Here is a 21,740-nt window from a genome sequence, read left to right on the forward strand (position 1 = left end):
GGGGCGGGACGGGACGGGGCCGGCGGCGGGGCGGGGACCGGCGGAGCGGAGCGGCGGAGCCCGGGACGGGGCTGACGGGCCGGCGGAGTGGAGGTGAGCGATGGGGAGGGGGCGGCCGGGCCGTGGGGCCCCCACGCATGCCGGGGGAAGGGGCTGCGTGTGGGACATGGTGGGGGTCCCGGGGGGAGCTGCAGGCGGGAGAGCAGGAAACTCCCTTCAGCCCTAAAACCCCTTGTTGCACAACGTTTTGGGGGCGCGTGGGTGGGTCGGCAGCCGGATGCAGTGGTCCACGTCAGTGGCGAGCCCGGTGGCGTGGGAGGCTCTCCCGTCATCCCAAATCCTCCCGTGGGCGGTGGAAGGGGCAGCCAGTGCTCGGCCCCGACGCCGCCCGGGGAGCCTGGGAACCTGGCCAGACCCCGCTCCGCGGCAGGACCTTGTGTGCTCCCGCTTCCGGACACGCTCTCACCACGGCCCCTTCGGCCCTGCCAGAAAACCCGAGGGATTCGGCAGCCCCAGGAGTTTTCCAGCTGCTGCTCCGGAGATCCGCCGCTCTCGCACCCCTCCAGCCGCTCTGCGAGCTCCCAGCCCTCCCCGGGCCGCAGCGGGGCGAATCCACTGGCCACACGCCGCGGGCGGCACGGAGACCAGGCGACAGTGGGGCACAGCTGCCCAGGTGGGTTTTTTCGGCAACTCTGTGGTACGTTTGTGTTTCCCGCACAATGCCACGTGTCCACGGGACGTGGCAACCGTGGGTTTGTGTGATGAGGCAGCGCTTGGTGATGGCCAGACACAGGAACAGAGCGAGCGATGCCCGTTTCAGAGAGGTGAGGTTCACCCTCGCCCCTCTCACACCCAACACAGGGCTGGGCGATGGGTTCGTGCCAGGAACTCCATCCAAGACCCATCCTGTGCTGCGGTCCCTGAGCTGTCAGTAAGGAGCCGCAGGTGCTCCCCGCTGAGCCGAGCCAGGTGTCTGGCCTGCAGGTGAGAAGCCATTGTTTGCTATGAGAGGGCTTTGATGAATGAGACTCCATCGTACAACCTTACGAGGGGTCCTGGAGCTCAGCGGTGGCGGTTTCCCCATGCTGCGGTGGCTGGAGGCACGTGCTGATGCTGGGCTCGGTGCTTGAGCTCCGGCAGCGGTCGGGACGGTGCATGGCATCACTAGCCCTCGGAGCTGGCTCATCTCGGGGAGCATCAGGTGCAGGAGAGCAGCGATGCATGCCCTCCCCGGCCCAAACGTGGTGGGCAGTCCCCAGCCCGCGGAGACCCCAAGGCGCGATGCCGGCAGGGCCTCGGCCGGAGCGCAGCTTTGCCGCACCGCAGCGGTGCAGGAGCGCTTCCCGGGAGCGCTGAGATCAGCGGGCGCGGCCGGGATTCCTTGGCTCCCGCCGGAGCTGTCTGGCAGCTGATTTACGGTGATGTTATTGCCAGGAGCGTTGCGTTGCCCCAGTAACCGTGAAGCAGCCCCCGCCGCCCCTCGCCCGGGTGGGATGGGGCCGGCTGGGTCTTTCCTGCTCGGCGTGGGGCAGATCCCAGGCTCGGAGGTAGTGGCCAGGAACAGGCTCCTCACTCTCCCCCAGCTTTGTGCCAGAGACAGGCTCCCTCTTTCCAGCTGCCGGCGGAAGGGTCGGTTGTTTACCGGGACAGAGGGTGTGGGAAGGGGTAAGCGCGCCCTAAGCACGTTAGCAGATGGGGAGCAAGCAGGCAGCCAAGTTGGACGGAGGCTGCGATGCTGCGTGGTGCGCACCCGTTAGCTCGGCCGCTCCAGCTGCCTCCCGTGACTCACTCGGCTGCGGGTGGGGAGGAAAGGCCGTGCCGCGGGATGCCGTGCGCCCATCCCTCGCACGCTGCATCGCGGGTGAGGGGCAGCTGGGGAACCTTTGGGCTTGTGGCAGGGTGCCAGGCTGTGCTCCGGTACATCGGCACAGCCCTGTGCGAGCACGGGTCGGCCGGCCGTGCCCTGGCCGTGCCCTGGCCTATGGCACACACTGCGGCTCCAGGGTCTGCCCCCAGCTGCTGGCTCCCGGCCACACTGGTAGGGTGCGAGGCAGGCCGTGCGTGCCCGGGTTGTGACTCGGTGGGCAGCCGTGGGTTGAGCAGGAGCAGACCCCCCGAGCGCCCCTGCCTGCGCGGGCTCAGGGCAGGCAGGCAGATCGCAGCCGTGGGCGGTGGGGTGCAGGGGCTCCCCAGCAGTACAGTGGTAGTGGGGCAGCGTGTCTGCACGCAGCCCATCCGGCGTCAGCGGGGGCCCCGTGGCGGCAGGGCTGGGCGTCCTCCCAGGTGAGGCCTCTGCCTTCACCGGGAGAAGAAAGGGGCTTTTGTCCTCCGGGAAGCCAGGGCCGAGCGGGCAGCCCTGCGCACGGCAGGCATGGGGGCCGTGAGCTGCTGGGCGGTAACCGAGCCCGACCCCTTGGCATTTGCTGCCTTCGCCGCTTCCCCCGGCGGGAACAAGCAGCGCGTTCTGCAGGCAGTGGCGGGAGAAGAAAGGCCGCCTTGTCCGCTCCAGCAGTGGGGCGCCGGCCGGGGCGGCTGCGCTCCTGCCCCACATTCCTCCGGCAGAGCCGGCTGGAGAGGGGCTGCATCCCCCGAGGGACGGGCTGGGGGGACGGCAGGCGTCTCCTGCGCAGTGAGGAGCCAGGTGAGGGGCTCTGCTGGGGTGGAGGGCGATGCCAGGGGGCTGGGGACTGTCTGTGGGTAGGGTGGGCACAGGGGAGCGGCCAGATGCCGTAATCACCCTCCGGCTCATGGGCAGGCAGGGCTGCTTGGAGAATGAGGGGTGCTGGGTGGAGCGAGTTTGGCCACCAGGCAATGGGCAGGAGCAGGGTGGTGGGGCTGGGGGTCCTCCATGATGCTGTATTCAACCCCACTGGTACAGCCATGCTGGGAAGGGGTTAACACCAGCACAGGATCCCACCGCGGCCCCGCTCCCTTCCTATGCAGCAGCCTGGCCCCTCCTGGCTTTTCCTCCTTCCTGGACATTATGATGGGGCCTGGGTGCAGGAGAGGGGCAGGGGCTCGGCTGGGCTGTGGGGTCTCTTGACGCTGGGAAGCGTTCCCCCCCTGCGCCCGGGGGATATGGGAATGCTGCCATGGAGGGTCCCACTCCGTGCCCAGGCCAGCACTGCGTGGCAGGTAAGGGAAAGCAGTGGGTCCCTCCTTGGCAACCAGTGGGCACTGGGGAGCTGCTCCTGGGGTGCCACATCTCTTCTTCCCCCCCACTCCAGCCGAGCTGGCCCCAATCCGTGTGGGGCGGCTGCAGTCCCCACGGAGCCCTCACTGTGGGGTGGCTGGCCCTGGCGTCCCACGGAGCTGCCTGGGCTCTGTCCCAGCCCTGGATCCCACGCCTGGTGTTTTCCAGCGTTTCATTTTTTCCGCAGTGTGTAATAGCCGTCCGCTCGCCCCCGCAGCTGAGCCCAGGACTGGCCGAGGTGGGGGGGGGTCTCAAACCCCGCGGGACACCGGGGCTGAGGGGACCACGGGTGATGATGCAGGGATCCAAGCCTATGGCTCCTCCCGGTGCCCCCCGCTGCCCTAGGACCAGGGTCCCTAACGGGGGTGGGAGCGCTCCCCAGTCCATCTGCCCCAGGCTTCCCAGAAAGGGTTAAGCCACGTTTGTCCAGGCCGGGGCGGAAGGGAGGGACATGGGGAGCAGCAGACGGTAAATTTAGTAACCCTGGAGCATCCCGGGCTGTGACGGTGCTGTGAGCGCCGGGTGACGGAAACTGTTCCTCCCCGAGCCGCCTCCTGCCTGCACAGAGAACGGCAGCGGGTGGCTGCTCCTGTGGGCGGCAGCCCTGCCAGCCTGGCGTGGGCGCCTGTGCTGGCTAGGCAGGGTGCAGGCAGGGACGCAGCGCACTCACCTGGGCTTGTGCGCCCCAAAGTGCTGCCGCTCGGCTGTGCAGGAGCAAAGGTGCATGCCCAGGTGCTGGGGACGGGCACTCGTGGCACGTGTGGGTGTGCCGCAGGCCGTGTACGAGCAGGCAGATGTTGCTGGGACAGCTGGATCCCGTGCTCATGTAGTGTCGTCCACCAGCAGCCATCGGGGTCCGGCTGCACATCGCTCTCGCATTGAGGGCGGGTGTTTCCCACACCACCTCCCCAAAGCCAAGCCAGCACGCCGGCTCCTTCTGGCACCGTGTCCCGTGCTGACGCTTGGTGCATGCACGCGGCTTTCCCAGGGTGGACGGGGCCACGTGCCTTGCCAGGCCGGGATGGCCACTGGCTTCGGGCAGCTGCTGCAGGGCTGGAGACGGGCGCTCAGGAGGGGAACTGGGGAATCCCCTTGCTGGCAAACGCCAGTTTGGGGTGGGGTAGGGTTTGTGAAGCTCATGCACAGGCTGCCAGACACGCAGGATGCGGGCAGGGATGTGCAGGAGGAATACAACAGAGTCGTGCCCTGCGTGGTCAACTGTGGTGATATCCTCTGTTTTCTCCTGGTAGAAGCCTGCGCCTGAGAGTGCCCGGTGCCTCCGAGTGGGAACCATGGAGGCACCCGGCAGGATCCCTGCCAGCCCGACCCGCAGAGTCCAGACCATCATCCAGGTGAGTGCACATGGCCGTGGGACCTCTGCCCTGTGGGAGCACGGGGGTCTGGCCGGCAGCCCTCCTCCTCCACAGCCAGCCCTGCCGTGGGCAACCAGCGCTGCCCTCCGGCTTCTCTTTGCCCCAATCCTATTACGGGATCGATGGCAAAGCCAATTGAGCTAAGCGGCTGGCAGCTCGGATCCTCTCAGACGCAGCCCAAGCTCCAGGGACCTTCTGCTCCCTCAGCGGCTCACCTCCGCTCCCCCGGGCGGGCAGCACGGGCAGGAGGAAGCCCTCAGCTCCCGGAATGCCCTGCCTGGGCTTCGCTCCCTGCCTACACGCGCAGCTGTCTCCGAGCAGCCCGAGGCAGGTGGGCAGCACGGGGGCGCGGGCCGCACCGCGGGAGCTGTGAGCATCCCTCCCCTCTGCCCCTGCAGAACAGCCCCCTGGACCTGATCGACACGGGCAAGGGGCTGAAGGTGCAGACGGAGAAGCCGCACTTGGTGAGCCTGGGCAGCGGCCGGCTCAGCACCGCCATCACGCTCCTGCCCCTGGAGGAAGGTGAGTGCCGGCTGCCGCGGGGTGCCCGCGGGCACGCCGGCGGAGGGGACGCTGAGCCGCCCTCTCTGCCGGCAGGGAGGACCACCATCGGCACGGCCGCGAGGGACGTCGTCCTGCAGGGCCCCGGGCTGGCGCCGCAGCACTGCTACATTGAGAACGTGCGGGGGACGCTCACCCTGCACCCCTGCGGCAACGCCTGCGCCATCGACGGCGTGCCGCTCCGGCGGCCCACGCGCCTCACCCAGGGTAGGATTCATGAAACCACAGATTATAGCTTCTGTAGAACTCCAGGTTCTGCGGATTCTCCGCGCTCCTCCGGAGCGGGACCCGGCGCTGGCCGGCGGGTCGCGCTGGCGGGGGCCGAGCCGCTTGCGGATCCGTCCCGCACTCGGGCGCTCGTGCCCCTTTGCCGCGGGGTGGGGATGTGCCGGACGCCGGCACCGGTTGGGAACCGGCTTCGCCGTGTGCCCGGGGAGCGCGCGGCGCCTGGGACGGGGGGCAGAGCGCCCTCGCCACGGCACCCATGCTGACCGCGTGTGGGAAGGGGAGGTGAAGGCAGGAAAGAGCTCGGCTGCCCCCCCGTGTCCCCTCTCCCGGCACGGCCCGGCCCCTCCGCCCAGGCGGCGGGGCAGCGAGAGGCCCGGCCCCCGCCGTCCCCGCCCGCCCCCCGCCGCCCCTCCCCGGGGGCGGTGCGCGGCGCTGCCCGGGCGGCGGCGGCGGCGGCGGCGGCGGCGGCGGCGCGGTGAGTGTGGCGGGGCACGCGTGTCCGCGGTCGGGGCTGCGGGGGTGGGGGGCGCTGCCGGCCCCCCCGGGGGTTGCACGGCCCCCTCGCCGCCCCTGGGGGCGGCCGGGCTGCGGCCCGCCCGCGCCTCCCCCTGCCTCGCCGGGGACGGGGGGGACCCCACGCGGGTGGGGCTGCCGCGAGCGTCCCCTCGGGGGGGACAATGGCAGCCACGTGGCCGCCGGAGAAGGGGCGCGACGGCCGCGGTGTGACGGACGGCGGGTCCCGCCGTTCCCAGGGCGGGTGGGGGCCAGCCGAGCCCCCGTCCCTCTGCCCGGGGGGCCGCCGGCGAGGCGAGCGGGCGGGGACGCCGCGGGGCAGGGTCAGCCCCCGCGGCAGCCCAGCCGTGGGGCTGCCAGGCCGACGCTCGGGGCGCGGGGGACCCCGCTTTGCAGACGTGATGCACGCCGGGGCCGGGGCCGGGGCGCGGGCGAGGCGGAGGTCGGTGATGCCCCGAGCCGGAGGAGCCGCTGGGCTGGAGGGGCCGCTGCCGGGCCGGGCGCTGGCACCGCTGCCCGGCAGGCAGGACGCGCTCGGCGAGCCGGGGGGGCTGCGGCCGCGCCTGCCGGGCAGCACCGCTCCTTCCCTCCCCAGAGCTCGGGCGAGGAAGCCGGGCCCCCCCGGCGGCGACGGCGCTCGCCCGAACGGCCTCTTGCTCGCCTTGCCCCGAGCCTGGGCTGCCGGCTGCTCCAAAACCCGCGTCCCCTCCGGCGAGGGATTTTCGGCTGCGGCTGCCGGTGCAGGGCGAGCCTCTCCCCGGAGCCCTGGCAGGCGCTTCAAAGCGGGGTGTGTCCGTAGCACGGAGCCTTCCAGCTGCCCGCCGCCCCCCGCTGCCGGCACACGGCTCCCCGGCGCTGCGGGGAGCCCCGCTCCCCGGCCCGGTGGCTGCTCGGCGGCCGTCCCCCGAGAGGGCTGCCGCTTTGGGCCAAGAAGAGGTGCTTTGCGGCTGGGGACAGGAGCTGTCTTGTCTGCAGCTGGCAGCCGCGCAGGCCCTGGAGCGCCGCCAGCGCCCCCGCGGCAGCGCGGCCCCCGGCAGGGACCCCAGCTGTGCCTGCGCCCGCCACGCGCTGCCTGCAGCTGCCGGGGAGTGACCTGGATTTCAGCCTCCCCCTAAGCCTCTGCCGACGGCAGGAGCCCGCTCCCCTCCCGGGGACGCGTAGCAGGGCCGGGCAGCGCCCAGCCTCGCCAGCACCGCTCCGGGGCGGCCGGCTGACCGGTGGCTGAGCTCTCTCCCCTCTCTCCCCAGGGTGCACCATCTGCCTGGGCCAGGCCACATTCCTCCGCTTCAACCACCCTGCCGAGGCCAAGTGGATGAAGAGCATGATCCCGTCGGGGGGCAGGAGCCCGGCGGCTCTCTACGGGCTGCCAGCAAGTAGGTGACCCCACATGACGCCAGGCGGGGTTGGTGGGGACGCCAGGGTGCTCCTGGTCCCGCACTGCCAGCCTTCCCGGCACCTGATGCTCTCCCAGCCCTGTCCTGCCCAGGCTGCTGCATTCGGGAGCGGGGCTCGCTCCCAGCCGCGGATGTGCCGGCCGTTGACTCGGCATGGCAGCTGCGCTGGCGTTTGTTAATGATTAATACTGCCTTGGAAGAGGGTAATTGCGAGGGCAGTGAGGCACGGCTCCCGCCTCTGCCCAGCCTGGCCATGGCAGAGCCGTCACCCGTCGGCCTGTGCCAGGGATGCGGTGTGCGCAGGGTCCCCCGGCTGCCTTGGGGCCAGTGTTTACATGATGTGGTGGCCATGTGGAGGCTGCGAAGGCCGTTTCCCCGTCTGCAGTCCTTCATCTCGCCGGCTGCTTATCTTGCTGTCTGTCTGGCTGCGGGGCTGATGGGACAAGTGCCTGTGCTGAGGTCCGGCGCCATGCCTGGCTCCTGGGGATGTCCGAACCCCCAGCAGCAGTCCCTGGGCTGGCAGCCCTTCTCCCTGCCCCGACCGGCACGCCCTGGCACGGGGAGAGGAGCTTGGCAGCCTCCTCATGCCACGTGTGTGCTGGGAAGGCAATGTGCCCCGCAGCTGGGGATGGGAGGAGGGACACGGGGAGGTGTCGTGGCCGCAGAGCATCCTGCTGCTGCGGAGCATCCCACAGCCGCTGCCTGCGTGGGCCCCGCGCGGTCCCTCTCTGCCCCACGGGATGGGACGGCCTCAGGCAGGCAGGGGTGCGGCACATCTCTGGGCACGGAGGCATTGCCGGACGCCGCGGGGGAGCCGCTGGGTGCCAGGGGGTGACGCAGCCTGGGTGGCACGCTGTGTCCTGGCCAGGCTCCGCGCCTGCCACTATTAGCTCGTCCCCTGAGTGACAGGCACATCAGTGCTGCGCCGGGAGAGCAGGGCGGCCCGGGCAGGGGGCGCGCCAGCCAGGGGCACAGGGAGGCTGCGGGCCATGTGGCGGTGGGTCTGGACGTGCTGCGGGTCTGCGTTCGGTGGCGTTCGGCCGTCGCATCTCTGCCCCCTCGCTAGGGTGCCAGAGCGTGCCAGGGATGAGCGGTGGGCGCTGGCGGCTGGTGCGGGCAGCCGCTCCCCGGGGAGCGGGGCCGGGAGCTGCCGGCAGCGCAGGGATGTTGGGAGCAGGCGGCTGGGCCGCGCTATCAGGTTTCTGTCTCCCTGGTGATGGGGCCAGCGGGATGCCGGCCTCCTCCCTGGTCTGGCTCCCCAGCCGGCGCGGGAAACAGCGGCACCGGCACACGGGCAGCTTGGGGTGCGGGGGAGAGGAGCTGCAACCTGGCGCTGGCTCTGCAAGGTTGCGTGGAGGGGTGTTGCGGGGCTGCTCCGTGGGACCCCAGCCTGGGTAGGGGCTGCAGGGGGGTCTTGCCGCGCTGACACCTGCTCCCATGTCTCCCCGCAGAGCCCGAGGCCATGGTGAATGGTGGCCGCCAGCCGGCTGAGCATGGGTGTCCCAGCCACAGCTCCCTTGTCAGCTCCATTGAGAAGGACCTGCAGGACATCATGGACTCGCTGGTGCTGGAGGAGCCAGCGTCCCCCGGCGGCAAGAAGCCACCTGCCTGCAGCCGGTCCCCCCTCTCCCCAGTGGTGAACGGGGGCGGGCGTTGCCTCCTGTCTCCCCCACCCAGCCCCGGGGCCACGTCGGGGGGCTCCAGCTACGAGAACACCTCCCCCGCCTTCTCCCCCCTCTCCTCCCCAGCCAGCAGCGGTGGCTACACCAGCCCCTCGCCCAGCAGCCAGGAGCAAGGTCCGGCCGTGCCCCCCCTCGTCCCACTCCGCTCCTCCAGCTACAACCATGCTGTGCAGCCACCCCCCCAGCGCCCACCCCCACCACCCGGTGGGGGTCCTGGTGAGCCGTGGCCGGCTGAGAGGCTCGGGGATCACCGGGCAGGCAGCCCTCGGCTGACCCCCAGGGTGGCACCGCGGCTGCGGGCAGCCCTGCAGGAACGGCCCCCCAGCCCCTTCCGGGAGCCACGGGACCCACTGCCCCCCAGCCGGCAGCCCACCAGCAGGGTGGTCCCAGAGGCCCGGCTGCAGCCCCCCGAGAGCCCGCGGGCAGCCAGGAGGAACATGGAGAGCATGCGGGAGCTTCCCCCGCTGAGCCCCTCCTTGTCGCGCCGGGCTGCCAGCCCCCGGGCAGCCCCTGATGCCCCCTCCCCGCAGCCCCGGCTGGGCAGGGAGGTGCCCGGCAGCCCTCGCACCAGGCGCAAGGGCCCGGAGGAGCCAAGGGGTGCCGGGAGCCCCTCGCCCCCGCTGCTGGCAGAGACCCCCAAGCGCCGCCCCAGCTTCGGCACCTGCCTGAGCCCGGCTTACGGGCTGGGGTCCCCGGCCATGCCCTCGCCCCGGCAGAGTCCCCGCACCCTGAGGAAGCCCTTGGGGGACCCACGGCCACCGGTGGGGCCACGGGAGCGCAAGAACAGCATCACAGAGATCAGCGACAACGAGGACGAGCTGCTGGAGTATCACCGGTGGCAGCAGCAGGAGCGGGTGCGGGAGCAGGAGATGGAGCGCCTGGTGAGACCCGGGGCTGGGAGGGGGGTGCGGGACCGTGTTCCAGCGTAGGATGCCTTCTTTGCAAACGCCTTTTGCTGCTTTAAAAACCCGGCCCTTGCCTCTCATGGATTTGCTGCAGCTGCCTGGCTGCCAGCTTATCTGGGGGGATTATGGCCAGGAGCGGCCGGTGGTGCACGGCAGCTCTCTGGGAGCACAAAGCCTCTGGCTCGCAGCAGCCCAGGGAAACCTGTGGGGTCGGCATTGCTCCGTGGGGCTGCCAGCTGAAGTTGTGGTGCCCCCCCCCCGGCTTTGCCAAACCATCCACGACTCGTCCAGCCCTGCCAGGGCCACGTCTGCCAGCGACGGTGCTGTGGCTTCGTGGGCGCTGCGCCTATATTTAGGGTGGACGGAGTTTTTATGGAGCCAGCAGCTGCCTGGGTGGGGTTTGCCCCGTGCATCTGCCGGTCCTGGGGGCCGTGCAGCCGGAGCCCTGTTTGCTCAGCCCTGACTCACGCCTGGCGCGGGTGGCCTGAGTCACTGCCTAGAAATAGCGGCGGCACTCGGCAGCCAGCGCTGCCGCCTGTAATTAGTCCGTCTCCAGCTCCCGGTACATCGCATGCCTGGCTCCAGCACAGGGTCGGGGTGGGCTGCGTTGGGGTTTGCGATGTCCCAGCCCGTCCCAGTACGTGGGCAGGGCAGGGAGTGAGCCCGCGTCCCGGCGCCTGCCGTCAGCACGGGGTCCTGTGGGCTCTGGTTGCGGCATGTACCGGGGTGGGCGCCGTGCTGACCGCTCTTCCTCGCAGGAGCGGCAGCGCCTGGAGACCATCCTGAACCTCTGCGCCGAGTACACCAAGACGGATGGCACCGAGCCGGGCGACGTGCACCGGCTCCTGGCTGGCGACACCGATACTGGCCAGCGGGTGCCCAGGGGTGCCGTGGCTCTGGGCCGTGCCGCCAAGGAGCTGCGGCAGAGGGAGAGCCTGGAGAGGTCGGACGAGGAGAACCTGAAGGAGGAATGCAGCAGCACTGAGAGCACCCACCACGAGGTGAGGAGACGGTCGTGCCGTGCCGTGCCGTGCCGTGCCGTGCCGTGCCGTGCCGTGCCGTGCCGTGCCGTGCCATGCCAACCTGCCCTCTCTGCAGCACGAGGAGCTGGCAGGCCCCCGGGCCAAGGAGGCACAGCGGCTGGAGGAGGAGCGCGCCGGTGTGCTCGGCCGCCTGGACCAGCTGAAGAGCCGTGTCAAGGAGCTGGAGCAGCAGCTGCAGGAGACATCGCGAGAGGTGAGGGGACGGGGCACCCCACCAGGTCCCCACAGCTCGCTGCCATCGCCAGCCAGCGCCCGATCCTGTGGGTATGAGCCAGGTCCGGCCGGGGCAGCCATCCTGACACGGCCGTGCCCATCCAGGCGGAGATGGAGCGGGCGCTGCTGCAGGGCGAGCGGGAGTCAGAGGCGGCGCGGCTGCGGCAGGAGCAGGAGGCGGTGCAGCAGCTGCAGGAGAAGCTCTCCAGCCTGGACGCCAGCATCCGGAAGGAGCGGGACAAGGTGAGCCCTGGGTCAGGGCTCCCCCAGCGTGGGCCAGGCCGTGCCCACCCTGGTGCTTGCGGCCAGTGCCGCGGTGCCCCGCGCTGTGATGTTCCCCTGGGAGCGCATCCTCTGGTCCCCGAGCTCTGCAGAGGCATCGAGGAGCATCCCCTCTGGGTTCACATCGTGGTGGGGCTGGTCAGTCTGTCCGTCGGTCTGCCTGGCACCGGTCCCACAGCCCTGCCAGAGGAGGGCAGGGCTGATGCTTGGGGTGCGGTTCGGCCACTGTCTGTCATGCGGCGTGGTCTTGCAGGGAGGCTCTGTGGCATGGGGCTTGCCCAGAGGGCCGCTGCCTGCAGCGGGCAGCACTGACCCCGGGGTGGGGGCCTCGGCCCTCCCCACTCCCTGCCCTTGCCGGGAGGCTGTGTCTTGTGGCGAGTCCTCCCGCTCTGCTGCCCGTCACAGCATCTTCACGCGTGATGGAGCCGTCACTGTAGAATTCAGTTTGCCAGAGGTGACCAGGAAATCGCTGCGGGTGTTTCACTCGGCTCGGTGGCTGAGGAAGGGGTCCCAGCCCCCTTCCCCTGGAGTCATCTGTGGTGCACTTGCTGCCGTGATCTGCCAGCCGTGCTCAAAGGCACCTGCGCCGCTGCGTGCACGGCACGCTTGTTTGGCTGCTGATTGCCAGCCATCCCGCAGCCTTGTGGCCAGCGTGGCATGGCCCTGGGCGAGCTGCTATGCAGTGGGAGAGCCACCGGGACCCGACTCCGCACTGCCAGCATCCCCGTGCAGCCTACGTGCGCATCCTGCCGGCAGCTCTGCGCCGCCGTGGTGCAGCACCAGTGTCCCTTGGGGTCTGGCTGGCCCCGTGGCTGGAGCTGCCCAGGCTGTTTGGCAGCCTGTGGCTGGTCAGAGCTGCTGTCTGCGCCTGCCAGCCGTGCTCCTGTGGCATTTGGGGTTTTTGTTCTGGTTATGGTCTTCCAGCCCTTTGCAAGTGTCTTCTCTACTCAGGGGCAGCCTTGTGCAGAGCCAGGAGAGTAGCACAGGGAAATCCCTCTCCCAACCTCTCTGCTGACCTAACCACCCGCTTTCCTAACCAGTCTGCACTAATTGCACTAACGGTGGCTGCTCTGAAGTCTGCCATCACCTCTGACATCTCTGCATGCCTGGGAGCCCCCTGGGCACCCTGCAGCCTCTGTCCTGGGGTGCCTGTCTGTGTCAGCCCTGTCTCGCCCCGTGGCGTGCACCCTGTGTTCTTTTGCGTGGATCCCTGCGTCTCTGTGCTGCCTCAGCATGGAGTGGGGTGTCTTGCAGCGTCTCTTTCCCAGTGCCTAGCCCCCATACGGGGCTGCCAGACCTGCGGGAGGTGATCCCCTATGCCAGCACCGTGTTGCCAGCCTCCGTCATGCTGCTCCTGTGGCCGTGGGAAGGAGGGCTGGGGACGCTTCCTCCTCCTCGCGGGGCCAGGAGCCAGTGTCTGCTCTGCAGCTGACTATACAGCCTGAGCAGCTCCGGCAGCAGGTTTGGACCTCAGTCTCCCATTTTTCACTGCCATCCCGCAGGCAGCCCTCTCCTTCTGATGGAGAGGGGTGGTCCACGGTCCCTCAGCCTGCACACAGAACCCACTGTGCTTAATTGGCAGCGCCTGGATGGTGAGCGTCAATTAGCAAAGCTAGTTAGCGGTTTTTCAGAAGGTGCACGCGGTGCAGCCGTTTGCCGGATCGGGGTGACTTTATCCATGCTGTAAGCATCGCCCTTTCCCCTGCCCGTAAGTGGGTTTTCAGCATGGAAACGTGAGGCTGAGGTTGAGGGCTGGCTGTAACCCCTCTAACACCGCCCAGCCCGGGTCCCCGTGGCTGTCGCGCTCTCGACCCCTCTATAGATGCCGTGGTGCTCCTCCCTGCGAGCCCCCTCTTCTTCCAGCTGAGTCCCTCTCTAACTCTGCAGCTCTGCATGGCACGGATTTGAGAAGTGTGTTTTCTCTCTTCTTTCTTTTTTTTTTTCCCTCTTTTCTTTTCTTTTCTTTTCTTTCTTTGTCTCATTCTCCCCTGATTCAGGAAAGGGCAAAGGTTGATGCTGAAAGGAAGGAGCTAGAGCAACTCCGGGCGCTTTACCATGAGTCGAAGAGCCACCTTGATAAGTGCCCCGAGTCAATGCGGGAGCAGTTGCGGGAGCAGATGCGAAGGGTCAGTGTCTCCCCCCACCCCTCCCGGACCATGGCCCACCTCCCTCCGCTCCAGCTTAGGCCAGCTCTTCCCCGCCAGCCGGGGCTGCACTGGGAGCGTCGCACCCGGGCTGGAGGCGGCTGGCGCCGGGCACCGCCGTCCTGGTAAGCTTGCCGCTCGCCCGGGCCTGGGGCGCGGTGCTGGCTTGGCGGAGCGCGGGGCTGACCCCCGCCACGGAGCCGCCGTGCTCCTCTGCACTGGGCAGGCGCGAGCATGTATCCTGCCCTGCAGAGGAGGGCAGGCTGGGGACCCTCGGGGACCGCCGGGTCCTCCTGTGTCCGGTTCCAGTTATTTCCCACAAGTGTTTATTTACGCGATGCCGTGGGTTTATGTTACCACTGGTCTGCAGCATTTTTTTCCCCTTATCTGGTATTTTCCGGTAGTGGCCGACCTTTCCCAGCCCGTGGCTGGCGTATGCCTGGCCCTCACTGTGTGGATAAACCCGCCTTGCGGCAGCCTGCTCAGGGCAGGCACCCCTGTGTCAGATGCAGGTCCTGGTGTGCGACGGGCAGGGACGGCGATGGGGCAGTCCCGGTGCCCGGGAGCCCTCGGTAGCCACCACGCTGGTGGTGCCGTGCCATGGTGCAGGAGCGACGGCTGCCCTGCTCCTGGAGCAGGGCGAAACGCGTCCCCACGGGGAGCACGCTGCAATTGCTGCCGGGGTGGCATCGGCAGACCCTGAGCTGAGTGCTACCATGTGCTGTCAGTGCTTGAAGGCTGGAAGGATGTACAGGCGTTTGTCTGGCGTGGTGTTTGTCCGTGGGGGCTCTGCTGCCCGTCAGCTCGGCGACGCGGGGCTGCCTCTTGGTGGTTATGCTAGTGCGTGGTGTTTTGCTGCCCGAAGGGCACAGTGCCGGCCCGGATGCGGTTCAATGGGGACAGCAAGTCTCCGAGGGCTGGGTGAAGCCTCCAGCTGCAGCGAGCTCCTTGTCTCATGGGCGCGATGGCTCTGACCTGGCCGGTGCCCGGTGCTTCCGTTGCCGTCTCCAGCCAGGCAGAGGTTGCTGGTGTCTCCCACATGGCTGGTGCCGAGCAGGAGGGAAAGCTGCCTGCCTGCCGCGCAGGACACTGGAGACAGGCTTTACCACGGGTTCGAGTTCCCGGCCAGAACCAGCAGGATGTGGGGGCGTGGCAGGAGGTTTTGCTGGGAGAGACCTGCCTGCGGGATGTGGAGGTGCCTGTCCAGAGGGGGTGATCCGCTGTGCCCTTGTGTGTCCGAAGGAGGCGGAGGTGCTGGAGACGGAGGCCAAGCTGTTTGAGGACCTGGAGTTCCAGCAGCTGGAACGGGAGAGCCACCTCGAGGAGGAGCGCGAGGCACGGGGCCAGCAGCTCCTGCAGGGACGGGCCGAGTGCCACCGCAGCATCGCTCGCAGGAAGGTAGGGGTGGAGGTGGGCAGCGGGTCCGGCGTGGCCACGCTGTGCCCTGCGGGTCCGGCTGAGCCCTGCGGCTTGCCGGCAGCCAGCTCATCCCTGCTGCCTGCTCCCCAGGAGCGGGTGGCCGCTCTGGATGCCCAGGCTGCCCAGATCCGGCTGCAGAGTGCCCAGGAGGCCGAGCGCCTGGCCAGGGAGAGGAACAGCGTCCTGCAGCTCCTGCAGAAGGTAATGCAGCGGTCGGGGGGTTGACATGTGCTCCCCGACCTGTACCCAAGGCAGGGGACAAGGTCATGCCAGCTCTTGCCGAGGTGCTGGGAGTTGGGGTGAGATTGGCCATGGGGTGTCAGCAGCCATCAGCTGCCTCTGCTCTTGCTGTCACCCTGTGCTCAGGAGAAGGAGAAGCTCGTGTCTCTGGAGAGGCGATACCAGCTTGTCACAGGCGGCAGGAGCTTCCCCAAAATGTCCTCAGCTCTCAGAGAGGTAAGTGGGGAGAGGGGGATACGGTCCCTATGCTCTACTGCCACCCCAAGCTGCTGTTGCCAGTGGGGATGAGCCTGGTGCACCACAAGCTCCGCTCTGCAGCGGCTCCTGTGCTCCCAAGTGTCTCCTGGCCAGAGCCAGGTGCTCCCGGCCACTCAGAGCCCCTCCATGGGCTGCAGAGACCATTACCAGGTTGGGAGGGAGGGAGGGAAGTGCAACAGAGTGGGGCTTGGGAGCAGCAGCATCCCCACCAGGCTGCTCAGGTGCTGCAGGAGCCCCAGAGCAGTTCTGGCTTTTAGCAGGCGGCTCAGGGAGGGCTGCGAGTGCCCATGAGGGAAGGGCTGGGCATGGCTGCGGAGCACCCAGGGCAGGAACTGCCTGGGGTCCCGTCCTTGCTAGAAAGCAAGCGCGGGGCTGTCTTGGTGCCGGTACGGGGGACTCCTTCCCATTCATGTCCAAAGGCTTTTAGGTGGGAGCGGGTCGCCCCATTGCCCTGCTCATGGCTGTGAACGAGGAGCCAGAGCCACGATGCCCCTGGGGGCCGTGGTGCCGCCTGACCCGCTGCTGGGGTGAGGGGCAGGATGGCAGAGTCCCCCTGTGCCTGCCCGCGATGGGGCTCCTGCTGCTGCCACCTTGGTGCCCACGCCCGCCTCGCCTACGTGATCTTTACCCTCCAACAGGAGACCCTCCATATCTCAGAGCCTTATGAGCTGTTGGAGGGAACTAAGCCCCTGAGCCCCCTGCCAGCAGCAGCTGCCTCCTTAGCTTCTCCTGCCGCCCGCTCCTACCCCAAGGCACAAGAGGTAACGGGACTAACTGCATGTGCTTGCTCGCTTGCCCCCTCCTTGGCCAAGTCGCCGCCAGACCCCTTAGGCGGACTAACATCGCCTTTGGGCAGCAGGGCATCCCCCCAGCAGCAGGCTGAGGTGTCATGGCTGGGGCATTTCTCAGCTTTCTGGCGGCTGCGCTCATTAACACTCAGACCCTGATCTCAGGTGCTCTATGGAGCCCACCGGGCAACCCGGCTGCCGCCTTTAGTTTTAACCCCGGTGCAGCGCCGTGTGGCACAGGCACCCCACGCGTCCCCCTTTGCCCGCCGCTTACCCGCTGGCTGGGCACCTCCTGACAGCACCCTTTAGGGTCCTGCTAGCCTGGCTTCCCCAGAAAAAGAGCAAACACCCAGCTTTAGCGTGTTTGGTTCAGAAAGGGTGAGGAAGTGGATTTTAAGCTGGCTCAGAGCAGCTTGAGGCGCCTCATCCGGTGCTGTTGCGCTGGGGAGGGCTGGTGGCCAGGGACGCCGGGTGATGGGAACGGCTGAAGGCGCCTGGGGCCTCGGCAGGGCAGGCTGCAGCTCTCCGTCCCCAGCCTGCACCCAGCAAAGCTGTGCCGAACGCAGGAGCGAGGGCGTGCCGGGATGCCCAGCCCGGCTTGGGCACCCCGCTCCCCGCGCGGTGCTGGGCACTGAGGCCGCCGCAGGCAGGGAGGGCAGCAAGGCAGGGAAGGGCTGGGCAGGCGGCGGCGGTGGGGACACGCACGCGGGGAGCTTTGCTCTCGCTTTGCGGTCAGCACCATGATGCCAGCGCATGGGTCTAACTCTCCTCCTTCTCCGCCGTGGATTTCTAGGAGTACATGAGGCTGTCTGACGTTTTCAGGTTCTGCAGCAATGCGCACGGCCCCAGCCCGGACACTAAAGCTTCTGCTGCTGCCCCTGCTGCCGCTCAGCGCTCTTTCTTGCTTGCTGTACCTCCCGCAGCCGATGAGGTACCCGCTCGAGAGCATGCTCGGGTTTGCTCCCTTGGGTTGCCCGCTGCACCCCGGACAGCAAGGATGCTGCAGCGTGGCCTCCCTGCGTGCCCAGGTGCTCAGAGCCCACATGGCTCTTGGGCTGGGGGACCCGTCCGGCTGCAGCTGTGCAGGGAGCAGAGGCTGGAGCCGCCCGGTCCTGTCAGGGAGCGCTTCTCACCCGCTCCAGAAGGGCTTTGCCCTCCGGGGCGGCGGCAGCGGGGCTGGGGAGCAGAGCGAGTACCCAGCGGGGCGGGAGGGCGGCCCTTTGCCTGTTGGACCCGGTCCTGGCTGCCAGTCCCAGGCGAGGAGGATGCAGAGCAGGCAGGGGCCTGACCCAGTGCCCAGCACCGGGGCGGAGGCCAGCACCAGCTACCCTCCCTCCTGGGGATGTGGCACTCTCTTTTGGGGCTGGAGCCGCCTGCTTGTTCCCCTGTGCTTGCTTGCTCTTGCTCAGAGCCAACTCTCCCGGTTTAACCTGCTTCTCTCTGCCCAGTATGTGACCGTTGAGCAGCTCTCGGGCATCCTGGGGGGCCTCTCCGCCCCTGCCACTTCCCTGCTGGGCTGCGCCCCGCCAGCTCCTTCATCCTCAGGCTGCGCTGCTCCTCTTCCTCCTCCTCATCCTCCTCCGTCTCTCTCTTCTCCTTCCGTCTCTGCAGAGGTTCGTGCCCTATTTCTCTCCCTCCGCCCCCATGCTCTCCTCGGGAGGTGGTGGGGATGCATGGGAAGGGGCGAGCTGCGGACGAGGCCGAGCGGCAGCCTGGGCTCTCACCAGCCCGCGCACCCCTCGCTGCCCTGCCCGCTGCTTCCCTGCCTGCCTGAGCCCTGCCCAGCCCGCAGTGCAGGGCAGGGGGTCTCTGCGCCCTCCCGGCGCTTGCGTTGGCTCTTGCCAGCCCCAGGAGCAGGAAGGGGGTCCTGGAGCTGCTGGGATTCAGCCGGGGAGTGCACAGGGTCCCCGGGGGTCTGTAGGTCCTGTTCTGGGTGGTGGTGGTGCAGGCACAGGCAGGGATGCTTCGGTCTCTCTATCTCTGTGCATCTGTGCCTCTCGCTGCATTTTGCCCTCCCTCCTTTCTCACGCGGCATCTCTCTCCAGATGGAGCGGCAGCTGCCGGGAGGCCCTGTGTGGCTCCCGGCTCTTGATTTAGAGAAGTGGTACCAGGAGGTCATGGCTGGCTTTGAGACCTCCTCCTCCTCTGTCTCTCCTCCTTCTTCCCCTCCTCCACTTCCAGCTAAAGCTCACTCCTCTCACAAGCCTCTCCAGGTAATCCTGGCTCCCTGCTGCTGGGGCTCAGGCTTCGGGGCTGCCAGCCACGGCAGGAACGGGGCAGCGCAGGGATGTTCCTGCCAGCTCTGTGCCCTGGGCACTGCTGGGCACCCAGCTGCCGCAGCGGGCAGGGGCAGAGCAGTCCTGCAGCAGGCAGCATGCCTGGCACAGGCAGCCGGTGCCTCCTTTTGCCTGCACCCCTGCCAAGATGTCACTGACACAGGGGCAGGGCCTGGGGAGGGGACGCTCGGCCCCGCCAACGGCGGAGCCATCTGTCCAGCGGGGCTTTTGCAGCCCCCCACCCCCCGCCCTTCTCACCTTCCTGTCTCTGTGCCCAGGTCTATCGTGCCAAAACGGAGGGTGACGCTGGTGCCCTCACCTCTCGGATGAAGAGCGGGACCCCCTCGTCCTCACAGCTCAACCTCTCCGTGCTGGGGCGCAGCCCCTCGCCCAAGGTACGGCTGCTGGGGGGAGCCGGGCATTGCCCGGCCCTGGACACCCCGGCCGCGGCTCCTGCATGCCCGGTGCCAGCCCCTGTCCCCGTCCCTGTAGCTGACAGTCTGCTGTCCTGCCCAGGGCCCCCCGAGCCCGGCGGGCAGCCTGCCCCGCAACCTGGCGGCCACGCTGCAGGACATCGAGACCAAGCGCCAGCTGGCCCTGCAGCAGAAGGGTAAGCTCTGGCTTCGTGTCGCTCTGCGGCGTGGCGGGACTTTGGGAGATGCTTCCCCCGCTGCCACTCGGGCAGCGGAGAAGGGAGCCCGGCCAAGGACGGCAGCGGTGGCACTCTGGCGGGACGCAGTGTCTCTCTCATGGTCTCTTGCTTCCCCCCCCCACTCTCTCCCTCCCGACCCCTCTGCCTGACGGCGTGTCTCCAGCCGAGCCGCTCCCAGCAGAGCCTTTGCAGCCGGGCGATCTACCAGGTAGAGACATGGGGCGGCTTGGACTGCCTAGAGCAGCCCGGAGGCAGCAGCATGGCTGTTTGCTGGCACCTTCTGTGCATAGGAGGGGCATGACCAGCCCAGGACCCCAGGCGCCTCTTGGCGTCCACTTAGGGACAACCCTGTGCATCCCTAACCCGCTAATGCTTTGCCCAGCCTGCTCCTGCCAGCCTGGCGCATGTGCCCCCCCCTTGGCTGCCTGGGCCCCTTCCTCCTGCCCAGAAAGATGCTGCTTGCCATGCTCGCCAGGGAGGTGTGACAGCAGCTCCCACCTCTGCACCCACCATCCCTTCCTGGCTCCAGCAGCGCCTGCAGCGTCTTCTCCTGCCCGCGCCGTCCCCTCGCCCACCACGGTGCAGCTCCAAGCGCGGCACGCTCGGTGAATGTCGTTGTCTTCCTGTGGCGCAGGTCAGCAGGTGATCGAGGAGCAGAAGCGACGGCTGGCAGAGCTGAAGCAGAAAGCGGCTGCTGAGGCTCAGTCCCAGTGGGAAGCCCTGCATGGGCAGCCCCCCTTCCCTGCCGCCTTCCCCCCGCTCCTGCATCACTCCATCCTCCACCACCACCGTCCCCACGGCATCGGGCCCCGGGCTGAGGACCTGGACCATGCATACGACACCCTCAGCCTGGAGAGCTCGGACAGCATGGAGACCAGCATCTCCACCGGCAACAACTCCGCCTGTTCGCCTGACAACATCTCCAGGTAACGCCGGGGCCAGCTCCCGCGGCCAGAGGGACGGTCGCTCTGGTGGCCACGCCATGGGCTCGAGGTCCTTCCCGCTGGGATGGCAGCTGCGGCTGTCTTGCAGTGCCAGCGGGATGGATGCGGGGAAGATTGAGGAGATGGAGAAGATGCTGAAGGAGGCGCACGCGGAGAAGTCGCGGCTGATGGAGTCCCGGGTGAGCGGGGGCACCAGCGCCGCGGCCGGCCGGGGAGCGGGTCCCCCGTCCCCAGGGCTGAGCGCCTGTGCGTGCTGACAGGAGCGGGAGATGGAGCTGCGGCGGCAGGCGCTGGAGGACGAGCGCCGGCGCCGGGAGCAGCTGGAACGCCGGCTGCAGGATGAGACCGCGCGGCGGCAGAAGCTGGTGGAGAAGGAGGTCAAGCTGCGGGAGAAGCAATTCTCGCAGGTGCGGGGCAGGCTGCCCCCTCCAGCGCAGGGTTCCCTTTGCCAGCCCAGCTGGCGAGGCAGACCCAGCTCCCTGCCGGGGTCCCGGTGGGGACACACGGCTCTTGGCGGCCTTTGCAGGGCTGTGTTGCTTTTCCAGGCTCGTCCCCTGACCCGGTACCTCCCCATCCGCAAGGAGGATTTTGACCTGCGGCTGCACATTGAGTCCTCGGGCCACAGCGTGGACACTTGCTACCACGTCATCCTGACGGAGAAGATGTGCAAGGGCTACCTCGTCAAGATGGGTGGCAAGATCAAGTCTTGGAAGAAGCGCTGGTTCGTCTTTGACCGCATGAAGCGCACCCTCTCCTACTACGTGGGTGAGTCCCTGCGCTGCCCTGTGCCCCGTGCCATCGCCCCCTCCCCGTGCCATCGCCCCCAGCGCCATGGTTGACACTGGTCCCTTCTCTCGGGCAGATAAACACGAGACGAAGCTGAAGGGCGTCATCTACTTCCAAGCCATCGAAGAGGTTTACTACGACCACCTGCGCAGCGCGGCGAAGGTGAGAGCCAGGCGCTGCTGCCGCCCCGGTGTCCGCCAGGACCCCCAGCAATCGCGGTCCCCCCATCACCCTCCGCCGTGCAGGCAGGAGGCAGCTCGCGCCGGGGCCGCTCCCAGAGCTTTCTGTGGCTCCTGTCGGCGCCGGCTCCTCGGGGCACCGACGGCGGGACCCGGGTGCTGAGCTTTGCGGGGGCGGTGGGGGGGGGCGAAGGGGCCCAAGGTGCCGACCCTGCCCCCCTCTCCTCCCCAGAGCCCCAACCCCGCGCTCACCTTCTGCGTCAAGACCCACGACCGCCTCTACTACATGGTGGCGCCCTCGGCCGAGGCCATGCGCATCTGGATGGACGTCATCGTCACCGGGGCTGAGGGGTACACCCAGTTCATGAACTGAGGGGGGGGCGCTGCGCACCCAGGAGGCGCCAGCCTGATGGACTCCGCCGGCGAGGCTCTCCGGGGGGCCGCGGCCCCGTGCCACCCGTGCCAAGGGATCGCAGCGCCTGCTCGCCCGCCGCAATCGCTCCTCTTTATTTTTTTCTTTTTTTTTTTTTTTACGTTGACTTTTTAAAAACAAAATTTATTGGAAACGTATCGACGTGCTGAAACGTAAAAAGCTGCCCCAGACCTGCCGGTGCCCGGAGCTTTGTGCCTCGGGTCGATGCTGGACCGGGGGGCGGGGGCGGTGGGG

At 68.4% G+C, this 21,740-nt stretch overlaps 1 protein-coding gene across 19 annotated transcripts; it reads left to right on the plus strand.

The window, feature by feature from the left end:
- The first annotated feature begins 262 nt into the window (after positions 1 to 262).
- On the plus strand, positions 263 to 21,676 carry PHLDB1 (pleckstrin homology like domain family B member 1). 19 transcript variants are annotated; one of them, XM_064471049.1, is made up of 26 exons: positions 263 to 673; positions 4,444 to 4,545; positions 4,965 to 5,088; positions 5,164 to 5,334; positions 7,116 to 7,241; positions 8,714 to 9,825; positions 10,608 to 10,850; positions 10,948 to 11,085; positions 11,211 to 11,348; positions 13,385 to 13,513; positions 14,774 to 14,929; positions 15,041 to 15,151; positions 15,317 to 15,406; positions 16,087 to 16,209; positions 17,030 to 17,167; positions 17,685 to 17,849; positions 18,282 to 18,449; positions 18,791 to 18,907; positions 19,005 to 19,122; positions 19,328 to 19,372; positions 19,799 to 20,090; positions 20,197 to 20,287; positions 20,369 to 20,515; positions 20,654 to 20,873; positions 20,971 to 21,056; positions 21,306 to 21,676. In XM_064471049.1, the coding sequence occupies exons 1-26, from the start codon at positions 278 to 280 to the stop codon at positions 21,444 to 21,446; spliced, it is 4,887 nt and encodes a 1,628-aa protein (XP_064327119.1). In that variant the 5' UTR covers positions 263 to 277; the 3' UTR covers positions 21,447 to 21,676. The 19 variants fall into 19 exon arrangements, with proteins under 19 accessions (XP_064327119.1, XP_064327120.1, XP_064327109.1 ...); XM_064471050.1 differs by having other exon boundaries at positions 19,029 to 19,122; XM_064471039.1 differs by having other exon boundaries at positions 17,685 to 18,449.
- Positions 21,677 to 21,740: the final 64 nt, after the last annotated feature.

This window comes from Phalacrocorax carbo, chromosome 21, assembly GCF_963921805.1.
Source record: "Phalacrocorax carbo chromosome 21, bPhaCar2.1, whole genome shotgun sequence".
In the NCBI taxonomy this organism is placed as follows: Eukaryota; Metazoa; Chordata; class Aves; order Suliformes; family Phalacrocoracidae; genus Phalacrocorax; species Phalacrocorax carbo.

What these genes read in the sequence shown, in the direction of transcription:
- PHLDB1 (XM_064471039.1), top strand. Translation starts at nt 278, where the DNA reads ATGCAGTGGTCCACGTCAGTGGCGAGCCCGGTGGCGTGGGAGGCTCTC. An exon ending in TCCGGAAGGAGCGGGACAAG is followed by an intron (nt 11,349 to 13,384) that starts GTGAGCCCTGGG and finishes CCCCTGATTCAG; the next exon opens with GAAAGGGCAAAGGTTGATGC. An exon ending in ACCTGCGCAGCGCGGCGAAG is followed by an intron (nt 21,057 to 21,305) that starts GTGAGAGCCAGG and finishes TCTCCTCCCCAG; the next exon opens with AGCCCCAACCCCGCGCTCAC.